Here is a 19042-nt window from a genome sequence, read left to right on the forward strand (position 1 = left end):
GTTTTTATTATTATTATTAGATTAGAATATGTTTTAAACATTCAAACAAAATATACAATGACCACCTGTAAATTGAATATAAAAATAATTTTTTGAACCCAAAGTAGATTTACACACATTGAAAAAAAAAAAAAAAAGTTGAGAAATGCTTCTTTTTCCCCATCATTACATATTATATCAAAATGTTCACATTTAGGCATGATAAGAAATACAAAGATCAGTAACAGGAAGAAATCTACAAGTTAACTGATTAGCAGGTAAACACAAAATAAAATTTGCAAAATTAGTAAACCGTTAAAGAAAGAAGCATGGTTTCCACTGTTAAACAATGCACAGTTCAGGTCACTTCTTGTTCCAGTGCTATTCAACACAAACACAGTCTCACACCAGAGATCTGGCTGATCTGTTCTTTTCATGACAGCAGTGACTTTAAACTTCTCATATGGAGGAATCAGCACCTCTTTCTCATCGGGATACTTTGAATATTTTGTCAAATTAGCACCTTCACAAGTGTAGATTTCAAAACAAGATTTATTTCCAAAACCCTGTATTACTTTACGATCAAGAGAGGAGGATGAAAATGAGCTCAAACGAACCTCTTTGCTCTGAACATCAAATTCAACATTTGTACCACGATAAGTTACATAGCATCTATTTTGTGTTTTCTTCAGAATTTGTATCGCTTCTGTTAACAGAAAGTGAAGTGAATACCACTTGAATGTCCCTGCTTTATATTTCTGTTTGTCAGTACGAGTGGCACTAGTTAAATTACTATATACTTTAGAGTCTTTGTTAGTGTACACATGAATGGCGACAGAGTGAATCTGTTGCAAGTTATCCTCTGCTTTCCTGGCTTTCTCTTCACCTTCTTGCCAAGTCTTATTAAATTCAGCTGAGGTCGATTTTTCCTTCTCTAGATATGTTGTGTTCACCAGGTCTGCCATTTTCACAGTACAACCATCATATTGATCATCAACTGAATTCGGTGCAAAATCCAATGGATATATCGTTCCTTCAACAGCAGCTCTGTGATCCTGCAGCAACAGAAATCATATAATGATCACATCATCAGTATTCATGTCTGTAATATTCATACTAGAACACAAGCTTACCTGTCCTAGAGCAGCTAAAATGAGAAGAAGAGCTTCAATGATCAGCAGCATCTTGATTCAGTCCCTCAGATGATCTAGTAAATCTAGTGAAGAACGGATGATGAAAGACAAACAGAAACACAACAGCGTTTCACAAATACTAAATCTATCACTGCAATACAATGCTCAATTTAACTGTGTTCAGCAACATAAGACAGTTTTAAATTCATGGAAATGGCAAAACTGTTTAAAATAATCACTTAAGCCTGTGATGTTCACTGATATTTTGACCTTTTTAACCCAAAACTTACCTGAACTGTTGTCTCTTTTTGTCAGATACTGTTTTCTTTTCGTTATTTTTCAGGAGCGAAGAACAGAAAAGTCATTTTCTCACAGCCAGACAGCAACGATACAACAACACAGCACAATGTATTTATATGCAAATAATCTCTGTCATCATATGATGCATCTAGTTTAGCTTATCTGATCTCTGCCCAACTCCAAGGAATCTCCTAAGGTCAGAAAACCTGCCTGGCAAGATATATCTTGCCTGCAGTTGTATAGGTTTTGATGTATGTTATCTTTTTGCATCACATTCCTGAACAATTTCATAGTTTGCATATAGATAGCTATAGCTATAGCTATCTATATGCAAACTATGAAATTGTTCAGGAATGTGATGCAAAAAGATAACATACATCAAAACCTATACAACTGCAGATTTCAAAACAAGATACAGTTCCAAAAAACCTGAATTATGTAACAGAACCTAAACCAACCTCCTTGTTCAAAACGCTAATCAAATTCAAGTTTACTACCACAGTAAGTTGACAGCATTCATTTAGTGTTTTCTTCTGAATCTGTATCACTTCTGTTAACAAAAAGTTAGTTGAATACCATGTATATGCAATAAAAAAAAAAAAAAATAGATATATTTTTTAATCACCATAGACTTTAATATCAGTATATACATAAATGGTGCCTGAATTATTCACTGTAAGATTTAGTTGATATCTTGGCATTCTTTTAACTTTCTTGACAAGATGTAACATGTTTGATGACCTGTATGAAGAGTGTGCAAAGAACATAAGGCAAAAAAGTCAGTTTCACACGTGTGTGTGTGTGTGTGTGTGTGTGTGTGTGTGTGTGTGTGTGTGTGTGTGTGTGTGTGTCTGTGTGTGTGTGTGTGTGTGTGTGTGTCTGTGTGTGTCTGTGTGTGTTTGGTTTATTCCCTACTTTGTGGAGACAGTTAGGGGAGAGGTTAGGGGATATAGAACATACAGTTTTTACAGTATAAAAATCATTATATCTATGGAATGTCCCCATAACATATGGAAACCCAACATATGTGTTACCTGTGCGCGCGTCTATGTGTGTGTTCTGAAACATAATAGCTGAAGTGTGACTTTGATGCTGTATCTCATGTGGTTTCACATGGGACAGGTTTGCAACCGTATCAAAACAGACTGTTTTACAAATAGCTTGTGCAGACTTGTTAGATCCTCAAACTGTCAGTAAACCTGATAACTCAGCCCCCTCTATCTTGACTGAATGAACTGAAGTTCCGCAGCCGCAAAAAAGACAGCAGCTGAACGAAGTTTTGCAAGGGTAAACAAAGATCTTGTTGTTTGAATAAGTACTGAACACTACACAGCAAAATCCCCAGTGTTAAATTAAGACTCCTCAGTGTACATATGTGTCCACACTACAGAGTGTTAAAATTAACACTGAAGCAGTGTTGTAGTTAATGAGATAATTAAGTGATTAATTAAGTGATGATTGGCCATTAGTGGTGACACCTGATATTAATAAGCAGAATCATTGACGGAAAGAGAAAAAACAATAAAAGAAAAAAGAGAAACACAAGAACTACAACAGACTTTGAGTCATTACACATTGTTGCACTTATTATTACCAGTTTGACTTTATTTCTGTCATACATCTACAAAAGTTCTTGAGATTCAACAGAAGTTTAGACGGTAATGTTTTATGGAATTTTTCGTGTCACCAATTTTTCCGGCCACCATTCTTTTACTTTAGTTGGGCTCTTGACCCTTTTCATTTTTTAAAGTTAGTTTTTTTCTGACTGGTTCAACATTGTGATTATAAAGCACATTTGTTACTGCAAGAGAAAACATGACCTGTTCACAATATGTTTTGATGATAATGACAATATCAGGATGTAGTGACCTGATTCCATGATGCAATTCTGAGTCTAAATTTTTGATTACATGCTTGATGTCTTGTTTTAGTATTGATGATTCTAGTCCTGAGATTCTACAGTTTGAGATCCAAAAGCAATATGAAAAATTTTGAAAATACTTAGTGCATAGAAGTTATTAATTTTAGACACACAGACATCAAGAATCAGCATAATGAATCTCAACAATAAACAAACTAGTGACAAACAGATCAACTCTGAACATCACAAAACAAGCTACTAAAGTCATAACAAAACAATAGCAAAATAAAAGCAAACAGAAAAAAAACAATGAAAATTACAGGACAATTCAGCTGCATAATTTATTCATGCTGCAATGCATGATGTGAGCCAGGGATGCGTTCTGATTGGTGGCTCCCATCATGCACTGCAACATGAAGGCTGGGCTGTATTTCCCAAAAGCATCTTAAACCTAACTTGATCACAGACCAACTGCAACAAATGGTCTGTACGATTAAATTAGGCTTACGATGCTTTCGGGAAACACAGCCCAAGTCATAGTTTTTCTTGCCACAACACATATGCTTTATAAACACAGAGTTGGAGCAGCCAGAGAAATACTAATGTTAAAAAGGAAAGGGTCAAGAGCCCAACTAAAGCAAATGCTGACCACCATAATGGTGACTTGAAACGAAATATTCCACAAAATATAAAACTTCTACTTCTAAACTTCTGTTGAATCTCAAGAACTTTTGTAGATGTATGACAGAAATAAAGTCAAACTGGTAATAATAAGCGCAATAATGTGTAATGGCTCAAAGTCAGTTGGTGTTTCTCTTTTTTTCTGTTCTTGTTGTTTCTTGTTCCTTCAATGATTGTGCTTATTAACATCAGGTGTCACCACTAATGGCCAGTCACATCATTAATCACTTATTTATCTCATTAACTTCAACACTGCTTCAGTGTTAATTTCAACACCCTGTAGTGTGGACACATGTGTACACTGAGAAGTGTTAATTTAACACTGGGGATTTTGCTGTGTACAAAGACCACAAACTTGATTAAACAGCCAAGAGTCAAACTGCCCAACTAAACGAAACCCTAATCACCAGAATGGTGACTTTACAAAACCTATTATTTCCAATAAAACATAAACATCTAAAACTCTGTTCATTCTCTATAACTAGTTGACAATAAGTGAAGCTGATAATGCTCTTTGTGGAGTTGTTTAATCCTCCTCTGCTAAGATCTTCAGATGCTTAATGTCGTCTTTTATCTTCAGTTGATTTCATCATCTGAAGTCAGTTGTAGTTCTCTTACGAGAGGTCTCTCGTACTGCGTAAGATATCTTACGCTAGGGGAAAATCCTTTTTCCGCGAGATATTGAAGCCAAAAATTATCCTTAATTTTGTAATAATGCAAAACGCGTTGCGGCAGCATGCAGACATAGGCGAGACAGCTCGTGCGCCTATTGGCTGCTCTGCGGCAACTGCAGCAGCCTATCGAGCGAGGCCTGGCGTGACGCCAGACCCAATCAGGGCACTTCGCGCCCGCTGCGTCACCTCCCGCCGAAATGGGCGTGGTCTAGGCCTATAAATACCGCTCGCAGGCAGCTATTATCTGATTTTTCATCCTTCAAGCGAAGCACACGCATCGCTGGAGCCGGAGAAGAAGCCGCGCCGTCTGAGAGAGAGCACCTTCAGCGGGACGAGTCACTGAAGTCGCTGGCCGCGCCGCCTTCCTGCCTTCCTGCTGCGCTTTCCGGCGCTCATATCCTTTCTATTACTCTGTACTTTTGTGTGTGTGTGTCGCCGCCGCGACACACATTCTAAAAGAGCTAGCGTCTTTTTAAAGATGCCTTCCTGCGGCTCGTGCAGAGCCACACTCAGCGACGGGGACCGCCACGTGATTTGCGTTTCCTGCCTGGGTGAGGAACATGCAGCTCTCGCGCTCGCTGACGGCGGCTGCCCTCACTGCGAGCTGATGGCAATGGCGACTCTGAGGACTCGCCTAGCCTTCTTCACCGAGACTGCTCCCCCGCCCGCCGCGGCGTCGCGCCGTAAAAAGCGCCGTGCCCAGCGGGCCCCGGAACCCTCCCTCAGCCGCCAAAGCTCGCCGGTTCGCCCGCTTGCTTCCCCGGCTTCGTCACCCTCGCTTCCTGACGGACAGCGGCCGCCGTCTGCCGCCGCTTCCGTTGACATCGTGGATGAGGAAGCCCTGCTGGGAGAGGATGATTCCTGCTCTATCCTGGCATCGGACAGTGAGGATTGGGCGGGCTCTGAGGACCCCGCGCCCCCTGCCCGCATGTCTTCAGGCAAGAGAGCGTCCATCGTCCATCGCCTCGGCCTCGAGTGGTCTTCGCCTGAGCAGCCCGCTCACAACCGGCTGGATGGATTTTTCCTGCCTGGGGAGCGCGCTTCGCCTGCGTCCAGACCGGCGCCTTTTCTTCCTGAGTTACACGAAGAAGTCGCCAAGTCCTGGAACGCCCCCTATTCGGCTAGAGTGCGTCCTGCTGTTTCTTCGGCATTCTCCGCTGTTGACGATGCCAAGAACAAAGGATACCTTTCGCTGCCGCCGGTCGAAGAGGCGATAGCGGCCCACTTATGCCCGCCCTCTGCTGGACGGCGTGCTAAGTCGGCCCTACCCTCTAAAGCTTGCCGCACGACGTCAAGCCTGCTCCGCCGCGCTTTCTCCGCCGCCGGGCAAGCTGCGTCAGCGCTGCACACCATGGCAACGCTTCAGATCTTCCAGGCCGATCTCCTCCGTAAGCTGGATGAGGAAGGGCCTGACGCGATCTGCGTGCCGGACTTAAGGAGTGCCACGGACCTCGCTCTCCGTGCTACTAAGTCTGCAGCGCAAGCCATTGGACGGAATATGGCCTCTCTCACCGTGACTGAGAGACATCTTTGGCTGACGCTCTCGGAAATGGCCGAGTCTGAGCGCACCGCGTTCCTCGACGCCCCGCTTTCCGCCACAGGCCTCTTTGGATCCTCCGTCAAGGATTTCGCGGAGAGATTCGCAGAGGTACAGAAAGCGTCACAGGCTATGAAGCACTTCCTCCCGAAGCGCTCCAGCTCTGCAGCAGGCCGTGCGAAACCGTCTGCTCAGAGCTCACAGCCACAGCCACCGTCCACTGCCTCCACTTCACAGCGCCGCCAGGCCCGAAGCGCGAGACCGCGCTCCCGCTCGTCCGGTCGCCGCCCCGCTGCACGTGGCCCGCGACCTAGGATTACGGTGAAGCCCGAGGCCCCGAAGTCGTCCTAGCACAGCTAGGAAAACGACGGTGTTTGAGTCCCGCTGCGGCCAGACTCACATCAAAGTTATTCGCTCGTCCAGTTCCAGCAAATGTGACTGTTCCAGTGTTTTCTGCAGCCAACAAGTCGGTTCTGTCACCCGCTTGCCTGCACACAAATGCCGTTTTCACGGCTACCCAGATAAATCCCCAAAAGAGTGTATTTTCTGGTGTCCCGGCTACGGCCGATGGTGTTTCATGTGTAGTAAGAATGCCCACTGCCCAGTGCCCATCCCTACACACAAGCACAGCCTGTCACACAGGGCTCGCGCACATAAAACCGACTCAGATCGGTTGCGCTTCAAACATGGTGAAAGTGCCCACTACCCAGTGCCCACTAACACCGCGTTGTGCATGTCTCACGGTTTCTGTAAAAACGAAACCAACGTGCACTCGCTTCACGCAAGCGAACGATGTTTTCGGTGTGATAAATGTGCCCGCTGTCCCGCGCCCACATCCACACACAGACATGACAGTTCCCACGGGAACCGCCCAGCCCTCCCCCTCGCGGCTGACCACCGCAGAGGAGTCGAGCGCGGGCAATCTGCCCGCTGTTATCAGCGCGCCCCATGCCTCAAATGTCACGAGCGCGATGCTTGTGTTGCAGCACGCCGAAGCCTCTCCATCGCTGAGCGAGCGGAGCGCGCTTCGTATTCAACCCCTAGCTATCCATGCAGACGCATGGGCAAAGCTGCCCGGGGTTTCGAAGTGGGTGCTGGACATTATAAAAAGAGGCTATTCGCTGCAGTTTCGCTGACGCCCTCGCCGCTATGTGGCGCGCGTCGAGACCACGGTAAAAACAGAAGTAGCACATTTACTTCGAGCCGAAGTGACGAAACTATTGAGCAAAGGGGCCATAGAGCCTCTCTCTCAAGTTCAGAGCGAAGGAGGGCTATACAGCAGATACTTCCTGGTACCGAAAAAAGACGGGGGTCTCAGACCCATACTAGATCTAAGGCAACTGAACAAAGTGCTTGTGAAGCGACAGTTCAGGATGCTCACGACCAGACAAATCCTTGTGCAGATTCGCCAAGGAGATTGGTTTGTGTCAATAGATCTGAAAGACGCGTATTTTCAAATACAGATAGCGTCACGTCACAGGCGATATTTGAGATTCGCCTTCGAGGGCCAGGCATATCAGTACACAGTCCTGCCATTCGGTTTGTCCCTGGCACCCCGTACATTTACGAAGTGCATGGACGCGGCGCTCGCACCCCTCAGAATGAGAGGCATACGAGTGCTGAACTATTTGGACGATTGGCTGATTCTAGCGCAATCTCGCGCAGTGCTCATGGAACACACGACCATTTTACTCGATCACCTCGAGGATTTGGGTCTCAGTGTCAATTGGGCGAAGAGCTCTCTGTTACCCAGTCAGAAGATATCTTTCCTGGGCACAGAATTGGACTCGCTGTCCATGATAGCGCGACTATCACCACAGCGCGCGGTAGACATTCAGCGCACAGCGAACGCGTTTCGCTGCGGCGCGTCTGTCCCGCTCAAGAAATTTCAGAAGATGCTAGGTCTCATGGCCTCAGCATCGTCAGTGCTCCAGCTGGGCCTGCTCCGCATGCGCCCGCTGCAGTTTTGGCTGAAAGCGCGAGTCCCACGCAGAGCGTGGGCATCCGGTTCGCTTCGCCTCAGGGTCAATCAGAAGTGCGTCACAGCTCTGAAACCTTGGAGAGCGAACGACTGGTACCAATTAGGTGTAAGCCTGGGGACTTCCTCGAGGGTGAAAGTGGTGTCCACGGACGCGTCCACCTCGGGATGGGGAGCGCTGCTCGAGGGCAGACCGTTCTTCGGCCAGTGGTCGGAACGGGAGAAGCTCCTGCACATAAACTGCCTCGAAATGCTGGCAGTAGACAACGCGCTGACGCGTTTTTGTCCCCAGATAAAAGGACGCCACGTCTTGGTCCGTTCGGACAACATGTCTGTGGTGTCCTACATAAATCGCCAGGGCGGCCTCAGGTCCAAGAACCTGTACAGGCTGGCAGAACGCCTCCTGGTATGGGCTCAGTGCAACCTGCGCTCGCTCAGAGCAGCGCACGTGCCAGGGCTCCTGAACATAGGACCGGACAGACTGTCCAGGAACAACCAACCTTGGTTCCCAGTCATGATGCAGTTAGCAAGTACTGCCCCGTGGCCAGTACCAGTGAGGAGAGACCTCCTCTCACAGGCCCACGTTTCGATCTGGCATCCTCACCCGGAACTGTGGTCCCTTCATGTCTGGGCCATCAACGGGTACATGTTGGACTCCCTGAAGGAGTATTAAACACGATCACGCAGGCTAGAGCTCCGTCTACGAGACGACTCTATTCCTCGAAATGGTCAGTGTTTTCGGGCTGGTGCACAGCCCGTGGTGTGTCACCCACAGACTGTGGTGTGGCGGAGGTGCTTTCCTTCCTACAAGAGCTGTTGGATGGGGGCAGGGCCCCCTCCACGCTCAAAGTTTATGTGGCGGCTATAGCAGCGTTCTCAGAAACAACGCTTGGTCAGTCAATAGGAAGGAACGATTTAGTCATCCGCTTCCTTAGAGGGGCTAAGAGACTGAATCCTCCCAGACCTCCCTCAGTCCCCGTATGGGACCTTTCTACGGTTCTGGAAGCCATGAAAGGTGTGCCATTTGAGCCTTTACAGTCAATCGATTTGAAACACCTGTCTTTCAAGACGGTGTTTTTGCTGGCTCTCGCTTCGGTGAAGCGCATAGGGGATCTGCACGCGCTCTCTGTGAGCGCGGCGTGCATGGAGTTTGGGCCTAATGACTCAAAAGTTATACTCAAACCTAAGCACGGTTATGTTCCGAAATCCCTCAACACACCGTTTAGGGCGCAGGTTATTTCCCTGTCAGCCCTACCGGTCCCTGATGAGGAAAGAGACGCGAGCCTCCTCTGCCCAGTCAGGGCATTACGAGCTTATGTGTCTCGCTCGTCTGGTTTCAGACAGACGGAGCAGCTCTTTGTTTCGTTTAGCGGACGTTCTAAGGGACTAGCCGCGTCGAAACAGAGCCTATCCAGATGGATAGTTGATGCTATAGCGCTGGCATACGCCTCCAAGGGCATGCAGTGCCCGTTGGGTGTCAGAGCGCACTCCATGAGAGGCATGGCCTCTTCGTGGGCCTGGTCAAGTGGGATTGCCTTGCAAGATATTTGTATGGCGGCAGGCTGGGCCTCCCCGTCTACATTTATAAGGTTTTATAACCTAGAGGTTCCCGCCCTGCAGGCCAGGCTGCTGTCGGTCTAAGTTTACCAGTATTATCTGACCTGATGCGTCAGCTCAGAATGCTGCGTCTACTGAGCACAGCTCAATGTTCGACAGTAAAAAAGTAGCAGCACGAGATGTGCCTGGGCAAACTGTGTAAGACCCACATTCCCCCATCAGTTCAGGCCGTACCCCGCCCTGTCTGTATGATGAAATTTGCGTCTCAGCGACGCTACCATATGTGGAAGAGTGCGGCTTCGCCCCTCCCTCTTCCTGGACTCCCTGTGAGTTCCCTGAGTGATTGTGCACTATATGTACCCCGGGCTTTCGCCCTTGGGTCTTTGGTGTCAGATCTCAGCATGCACGGCGTTTTGCATTGGGTCCCCTAGCGTAAGATATCTTACGCAGTACGAGAGACCTCTCGTAAGAGAACGTACTCGGTTACTAACGTAACCTCGGTTCTCTCTAGAAGAGGGAACGAGTACTGCGTATCTTGCCGTGCATGCACACGCTCTGGTTGCTTCGATGATGAAAAACCAGATAATAGCTGCCTGCGAGCGGTATTTATAGGCCTAGACCACGCCCATTTCGGCGGGACGTGACGCAGCGGGCGCGAAGTGCCCTGATTGGGTCTGGCGTCACGCCAGGCCTCGCTCGATAGGCTGCTGCAGTTGCCGCAGAGCAGCCAATAGGCGCGCGGTCTGTCTCGCCTATGTCTGCATGCTGCCGCAACGCGTTTTGCATTATTACAAAATTAAGGATAATTTTTGGCTTCAATATCTCGCGGAAAAAGGATTTTCCCCTAGCGTAAGATATCTTACGCAGTACTCGTTCCCTCTTCTAGAGAGAACCGAGGTTACGTTAGTAACCGAGTACGTTCTTGTGTTTCTCTTTTCTTCATTGATTCTGCTTGTTATCATCAGGTGTTTTCAATGCTCAATCATCACTCAATTAATAACTTAATTAACTCATTAACTCTAACACTGCATCAGTGTTACTTTTAACACCCTGCTGGTGGTTCCCATATGAACACCGAGCAGTGTTAAATTTAACACCGGGGATTTTACTGTGTGGGAATGGTCTGGCTGGAAATTATATTGTCCAACAATATGCATAGTTATGTGAAGAACCTTGGAGTATTTTTCGATTCTGAAATACACTTTGATCGTCAAGTTAACAGCGTTGTGAAATCATCTTTTTTTCAGTTAAGAAATTTGTCTCCAAGGAATTAGAGATTGTTTTGCATGCCTTTGTTTCAACCCGGTTAGACTACTGTAATGCTCTAGGCATAAGTGAATCACTGGTTACTCGTCTTCAGTGTGTCCAAAATGCTTTAGCAAGATTCTTAAGAAATACCAGAAAATGGGATCACATAACCCTTAAATACAGAATACAATACAAGGTATTAATGTTTGTTTTTAAAGCATTCCATGAGTATATAAAGGACATGTTAATCCCTTGTCAGTCTCAACGTCACCTATGCTCCTCTCATAACATGCTCCTAACCGTCCCACGGTCTCGCTTGAGGCGTAGTGGAGTTTATGTTGTGGCTCCTATAAATGTGTTGCCATTATCTTTGAAATCCTCGTCAAGCATGGATATATTTAAAAAGGACTTGAAGACTTATTTATTTGATCAAGCTTTCGGCGTTTGATTAGGTCTGAGAACTGAGTGATTTGTTGTTTGATTTTCTTGGTGTCATGTTTTGATGTTATTTTATGTTTCTATGTATTTTAGAGTTATTTACTACTTATGGACAGCACTTTGGTCCATTCTAATGGTTTTGAAAGTGCTTTATAAATAAAAGTTGAGTTGAGTTGAGTTGTTGGCGCGTTGCTATTTTGAGGCAACTGAAATAGACTGCGCCATTGACCAACAAAAATTAGTCGCAGTATTTTTTTGTTATTTAAAGAGCGCATTAGTAATGTGCGCCTATAGGCAGGTCTACGATGCGCGTACACTTTGTCCCGTAGATGGTCCATTTGCTCGCTAGAGAAGCGTACAGTTTTTCCACTTGCAAATTCCTTCATGTAAATAGCGAATCCGCCATGGTGCGAGCGCAACTGGCTTTTAAAGGGAATGGGAGATGAGACTCTGACTGGTTTATTGCATGTTACGCCAAAAACACACCCATTTCTCATTAAGAGAATAGAGACAACCCTTTTAGAACATGCGCCAGGAGCGCTGACCATTTTTCCCGTCGTGCATTTGCGTCATGCGCTTTAGACCACGCGCTTAGATCCTTAAAATATGGCCTGAATTATCTAAGTTGATTTGACAAAGAAAAAAAAAGTTGTGTTAACAAATCATGAATTTTTTTTTACTTGTATATAAAAATAATAATAATCACACAGATTTTTTACCTAATCAAAGAATTTATGCTGGCAAAAGAATCTGCACTGTAAAAAAAAAAGTATTAAAAATGGTAATGCATAAAAGCCAAAATTTCTATTCAGCATGGTCTTTATTATCACGTCAATTTGTTGACTTTATTAATATTTGTTGAAAATACCTTATTTAAAAAATAAAAACACTTTTTTTTTTACATACAAATTCAAGATCTCTGCACGTTTTTAAAATTGAATTATAGCTTTGCAATTGAATTTGTGCCTTCTTACAAAACTGTAAGTTCATGAAACTTCACCTTACACTTTAAACATTATATATAAACCACATTAATAAATTTCCCTCAAAAGTGGAAACTTACATTTCTTATAAAAATTTTACTTACATTTGCAATAACTTGGTCCTCAGATTTTGTACTCTTCTGGTGCTCTCTCTCTCTCTCTCTCTCTCTCTCTCTCTCTCTCTCTCTCTATATATATATATATATATATATATATATATATATATATATATATATATATATATATATATATATATATATATATATATGTATATATTTACTCCTTATTGTTCTCCAAGTTTAGTGAATACAACAAGCCAAAACGGACAATGAATACATCTGTAAAGTCTCCCACATTTTCCAACACAACCTCCTCTTCCAGGACAATGAGAACATTGAACATGCTGCAGAGCAATCTCAAGAATTCTCCTTTTCATTTTATTTGACACCCCCATGCCTCTGTAATCCATAAAAAGCATAAAATAACAGTATTAATACTGAGTATATAATGAATAAACCAAGAATACTGAACATCCTCGCTGCCCCTTTATAGGAAAAAGTTCCACTTTTTAATTCTCTCTGAAAATGTGTTTTTGTCTCAGTGGTTTCAGACCTTCATATTCAAAAAACAATATCAAGCAAGGCTAGCCATCAATTCCAAGTAAATAGTTTTGTATTTATGAATAGGATACTGTAAATATCTAAGTAGACTTAGCTGCTGCTTTCTCTGTATTTCTCAGTGTTTATTTAGGGTTAAATGTGGTTAGACTGTTTATTCAAAAAAATTGTTAGCTAAAAACGAAATAAAATATGAACTGTTGGTGGCGCTAGTGCAGTGGTTCCCAACCCTGCTCCTGAAGGACCCCCAACACTGCACGTTTTCTTTGTCTCCCTAATCAAACACACCTGATTCAACTCATCAGCTCATTAACCCCGTGTTAAAATATGAGTGTTAAATTAACACTCAAGAGTGTTAAAGTTAAAGTTAGTGATGATTGAGAATTATTGAAGACACCTGATGTTAACAAGCAGAATCACTGAAGGAGAAAATCACAAATTGTAAGCCACCGTATGTGTTTACTTTAAATTTTAAAGAAAATGTTACTGTTGTTTGTCTGCTGTTATTGATTTATAACAGTTAAATGAACAAAGCAAAGTGTGATCTGATAGTGTTGGTTATCTTTTGACATAATCAAGCTGTGATCTGAAAAATGAAACTTATCATAGTTTGGTTTATCTTGTTAGCAGCAGCGTTGTGATTCTACAGCATATGATTATCAGTATTTTTCTTATAATCCAAATTATTTAACAAACATTGTTCTGATCAAAAGACTTTTAAATGAATTTATTTAGAAACACAGACATCAATAATCAGCCTGTGAATCTCAACAATGGTGACAATAATAAAGCATGTTGCAGTGGCTGCCACCAATCACAACTCATTAATGGCTCCCATCATGCATTGCGGTATGAATAAATTATGATCTGAATTGTCTATGTAATTTACTTTTCCTAATTGAATATTCTGCTCGTCACCATTTTTGAGATGCGTAGACTGAATCTTGAAGTCTGTGTGTGCCTAAAAGAAAGTTGTTTTGTTTTTTTTAAAGAACTTTTAAGAAATCCTTTATATTACATCCAAAAATCTGGCCAATCACAGTTATTCTGTTATCAACAACATAAAGAAAGAAGGATCTTAATGAGTTCAGTGATCAAATTCAAATGATGATTGTCATAATATAACCAACACCATCAGATCACTTTTCTCTTTGTTCATCTGGCAGTTATAATTCAGATACAGCAGCCAAACAAAATCTAAAGTTAATAACATAAGGGTCAAGAGTCCAACTAAAGCAAACAATGATCGCCATAACGGTGGCTTACAATTTGTGATTTTCTCCTTCAGTGATTCTGCTTGTTAACATCAGGTGTCTTCAATAATGTTCAATCATCACTAAATTAATCACTTAATTATCTCATTAACTTCAACACTCTTGAGTGTGGACTCATATACACTCCCAGGAGTGTTAATTTAACACTGGAGTTTTTGCTGTGTACAAAGAGCCGTAGTTAACTGACAAGCTGAGCCATATCGCATTCATTATCGCTGGCGATACGTCCGCGATATTAATGCGATATGGCTCAGCTTGTCAGTTAACTACGGCTCTTTGTAGTAATGCTGCTCCATCTGAAAGCAGGTGATGGTGATTTACTACTGATCAAGGAATCGGCTTTACTGATGAGATGCGCATAACAATATCCTGCGATATATCACCCAGCCCTAATATACACTCCCAGGAGTGTTAATTTAACACTGGAGTTTTTGCTCTGTAAATGCCGCGCCATCTGAAAGCAGGTGATGGCAATTTACTACTAATCAAGGAACCGGCTTTACTGACGAGATGCGCCTAACAATGTCATGCGATATATCGCCCAGCCCTAGTACTCCAGGAGCAGGGTTGGGAACCACTGCGCTAGTGGGTTTGAGCGACTGATAAATTTGGTAAAATTATTTTTCAGAAACTGCACTTATAACTGCCAAATTTCATTACATGTCATCGTAAAGTTCTGCCTGTCAGTGGCAAAGAGAGCAGAATAATAATAAGAAACCGTACAGATACAATATATGTCACTACAACGTTGGTGAATGGCCTCTAATACTGTAAACCAACTCTAAAGGATATGATATGTGTTTATTGCTTTGTTTATTGATATTGTTTTTGCTGACTTTGTTGTGTTGTTTGTTCAATCTCATGCTTAATTCATTTTTTAACAACTACAGTAAATCAATTTTACCTAGGATAAAAAGATTTTTGCCTAGGATAAAAAGAATTGTTTAGGATTCACAAAAGTTTCAAAAAATTATTGGCCAAAATCATAGAGTGTGAACCAGGCTTAACTCTTTCCAACTAACTGATGCAGACGGAGCATGATTCAGGAGACCAAGTTATAATAAAAAAAGAGCAAATTCACAAATTCAACATCTGTTATTCAAGAAAAAATAGAAAAAAACAAAACAAGAAATAAGTACAGATCTTTAAATCATTTACGTCACAATTACATAATCAAATTATTTTCGAAGAATAGAATAAAAAAATGTGGGTAATTAAGTGTGGAAGTGAAGTAAACAATGTAAGGATGTAAATTCAAAGCACTCAGCATACATTTTGAAGTATTACTTTAGTTCAAGCGGTACAGCAAGGCTTTATAATGCCAAGAGCATGGGATCAAATAACAGGGAATACAAAAAGTAATGGCAGTGCCGTTCTGACCAATTTTCTGCCTAATGTGAATTTCTCCTTCTATTGAGTTCGCTCAATTGTCATCCTGTCAGTTTTGTTCCGCCCTAGAAAAAGCCCTCAAATTGAATGTTTGGATACATTATTGTCACTTTTATCTATATAGTACTTTTATATATTTATTTATACAATACAAATTGTAGTTTCAAAGTACACAGTAAATTCCACAGTGTTAAATCAACACTGCTCAGAGCAAATATGGTCCCACTCTACAGAGTGTTAAAGTAACACTAAAGCGGTGTTAAAGTTAATGAGATAATTAAGTGATTAATTTAGTGATGATTGAGCATTATTGAAGACACCTGATGTTAACAAGCAGAATCACTGAAGGAGAAAATCATAAATTGTAAGTTACCATTAAGGTGATGGGTGTTTGCTTTAGTTGGGCTCTTGACCCTTATATGTTTACTTTAATTTTTACTGTTGTTTGTCTGCTGTTATTGATTTATAACAGTTAAGTGAACAAAGTGAAGTGTGATCTGATAGTGTTGGTTGTGTTTTGACATAATCATGCTGTGATCTGATAAATGAAACTTATTGAGATAGTTTGGTTTAACTTGTTACCAGCAGCTTTGTGATTTTAACAGCATATGATTATCAGTACTAAAATATTTCATAAACATTGTTCTGATCAAAAGACTTTCAAATAAATACATTTAGAAACACAGACAATAATCAGCCTGTGAATCTCAACAATGGTGACAATAATAAAGCATGTTGCAGTGGCTGCCACCAATCACAACTCATTAATGGCTCCCATCATGCATTGCGGTATGAATAAATTATGATTTGAATTGTCTAATTTACTTTTCCTAATTAAATATTCTGCTCGTCACCATTGTTGAGATGCATAGACTGAATCTTGACATCTGTGTGTGCCTAAAAGAAAGATTTTTTTGTTTTAAACAACTTTTAAGAAATCCTTTATATTATATAAAAAATTCTGGATATTTATGCAGAATCACAGTTATTCTGTAACCAACAACATAAATTGAAGTCAGAAAAAAGGATCATAATGAGTTCAGTGATCAAGTTCAAATGATGAACGTCATAATATAACCAACACCATCAGATCACTTTTTTTCTTTGTTCATCTGGCAGTTATAACTCAGATACAACAGCCGAACTAACTCTAAAGTAAATATATAAGGGTCAAGAGCCCAACTAAAGCAAACACCCATCACCATAATGGTAACTTACAATTTATGATTTTCTCCTTCAGTGATTCTGCTTGTTAACTGCAGGTGTCTTCAATAATGCTCAATCATCACTAAATTAATCACTTAATTATCTCATTAACTTTAACACCGCTTTAGTGTTACTTTAACACTCTGTAGAGTGGGACCATATTTGCTCTGAGCAGTGTTGATTTAACACTGTGGAATTTACTGTGTAGCTTTACCATGATATTCTATACATTGTGCAAAGGCCCTTTGAGCATCTGCATTTAGCTATAGCTGATTTCTCGAAAGACACTGAACAATTCAGGTCACTTCTTTTTCCAGAGCTTTCCAACTTGTACACAGTCTCACACCAGAGATTTTTCTGGTCTTTTCTTGTCTTAACAGCAGTGACTTTAAATGTCTCATTTGGAGGAATCAGCACCTCCTTCTGTTCAGGATACTTAGAATATTTGATCACATTAACACCGTTGCAAGGTTTGATTTCAAAACAAGATTTAGTTCCAAAACCCTGTGCTACTTTACGATCAAGAGAGGATGAAGCAAATGAGCCGAAACGAATCTCTGTGCCTGTGACATTCTTATAAAATTCAGCTTTTGTACCACGATATGTTGACTTGCATTTCTTTTGTTTTTTAGTCAATATCTGTATTGCATCTGTTAACAAAAACTGAAGTGAATATACATTGAATGTCTGGTTTCTGTAGTTTTGTTTACCATTATAAACAGTCATATCAAAATTGCTATATATGCTAGAATTAAGGTCAGTGTACACATACAAGGCAACATAATGATTCTTTGTCAATTTATCTTCTGGCGCTCTGGCATTCTTTTCACCTTCTTGCCAAACCTTTTTAAATTCAGCTGAGTTATTGATTTCCTTCTTTAGATATTTATTCCTCACCAGATATGCCATTTTTTTTCCCACAGGCCATATATTGATCATCAACTGAATTCAGAGCCATATCCAATGGATATATCTGTCCTTCATATATATATATATATATATATATATAACATTGCTACATGTACTGAAACTGAGACTGAATGTCCTACTGTTAGTTTGATTGCTTATATTGCTCTTCTCATTTGTAAGTCGATTTGGATAAAAGTGTCTGCTAAATGATTAAATGTAAAATTTAAATGTAATGTAAATTACCTTGGAATATGGTTAAAAAAAACATTTGTAAGGTTCTTCAGTTGCTCAGGAACATTGATGAGAGAAGATCAGAAAAGTCATCCAGTCAGGTTACAACAGCAGTATTTAAACCATAAAATAAGGAAGCTTGCTTTTTTGTTACAACATGTAGTTTGACCAATGTTTGTGTTACATACATGACTGACCGACCAATGGTGGTGTGCGAGAAGGCGGGACCTAAAGCAATGCAAAAACACACATCAACCCGATCACTTGTTTAGCGTTCATGTAAACACTACATTCAGATTCATCAATCAGAATGAATTCAGTCCGATTGAAACAAAAATCGTGCATGTAAACATAAGGAATGGTGACTGTAGAAAGCAAAAGCAGAATCACAGACATTTTGGGTGATCTAGAAATCCCAGCTGGACGCATTTTTTTAGGTTCAAAAAGAGGACATGTCTGGGAAAAAGAGGACGTATTATCACCCTAAGTAAAATGTATTAAGGTTTTCAGAGAATCTTGCATCAGGATGTGAAACTGCACTAAAGCATATTCTTAAATAAGGAAGCCTTTGGTTCCCTTCAGGCTCTTTACTCATGATGTACATGTTCCCAGCAGGCACAGGATATAGACTACAACGTCGGTCAGACGTTGGATTTTGGTTGAAAATGAAAGTCGGGTTGATGTCTAAATCCAGTGTTTGTTTGACGTCAAGCTCCAACGTTGGGCACTGTTGAATTTTGGTTGGAATAAACCAAACAAAAAGGTGAAATGCATGGCCGTACACTTATTACCAGCTTCACTTAAAACTAACCAGATTTACTTTATTTAATTTCCGGTTTAAAGAAATCATATTTTGCATTTTAAAGTCACCATGATGGTGGTTAGCGTTTGCTTTAGTTGTGCTCTTGACCCTTGCCTTTTTAACCTAAAATTTTCTCTGGCTGCTATAATTGTGTGTTTATAAACCACAGTAATTTGTTGCTAATTTGAACAAAAGAACTTAAAGATGTCCATTGTACGATATAGTCACGAGGAATGACCAAAATT

At 41.6% G+C, this 19042-nt stretch overlaps 1 protein-coding gene and 1 pseudogene across 4 annotated transcripts in view; both read right to left on the reverse strand.

Moving 5' to 3' along the window:
* The window catches only part of LOC311278011 (ecto-ADP-ribosyltransferase 5-like), a 23604-nt gene continuing 4562 nt past the window's right edge, over nt 1–19042 (reverse strand). The window contains exons 1-3 of one of the 3 annotated variants that reach the window (XM_084388563.1): nt 18008–18145; nt 1113–1195; nt 1–1034 (exon numbers count right to left, since the gene is read on the reverse strand). In XM_084388563.1, coding sequence (XP_084244689.1) covers nt 243–1034; nt 1113–1163 — 843 coding nt within the window. In that variant the 5' untranslated portion in view covers nt 1164–1195; nt 18008–18145 and the 3' untranslated portion in view covers nt 1–242. Of the gene's footprint in view, nt 1035–1112; nt 1196–1402; nt 1608–18007; nt 18146–19042 lie in introns of those variants that run through there. The other 2 variants (XM_084388562.1, XM_084388561.1) reach the window with 2 other exon arrangements.
* LOC311304521 (NAD(P)(+)--arginine ADP-ribosyltransferase 2-like) overlaps nt 17066–19042 on the reverse strand; it is a 20113-nt pseudogene continuing 18136 nt past the window's right edge. Inside the window, exon 2 of the transcript in view lies at nt 17066–17833. The product of the transcript in view is annotated as an NAD(P)(+)--arginine ADP-ribosyltransferase 2-like (transcript). The remainder of the gene's footprint in view (nt 17834–19042) is intronic.

The sequence above is a fragment of the Rutilus rutilus genome, assembly GCF_951802725.1.
Source record: "Rutilus rutilus genome assembly, chromosome: 1".
NCBI classification, from domain to species: Eukaryota; Metazoa; Chordata; class Actinopteri; order Cypriniformes; family Leuciscidae; genus Rutilus; species Rutilus rutilus.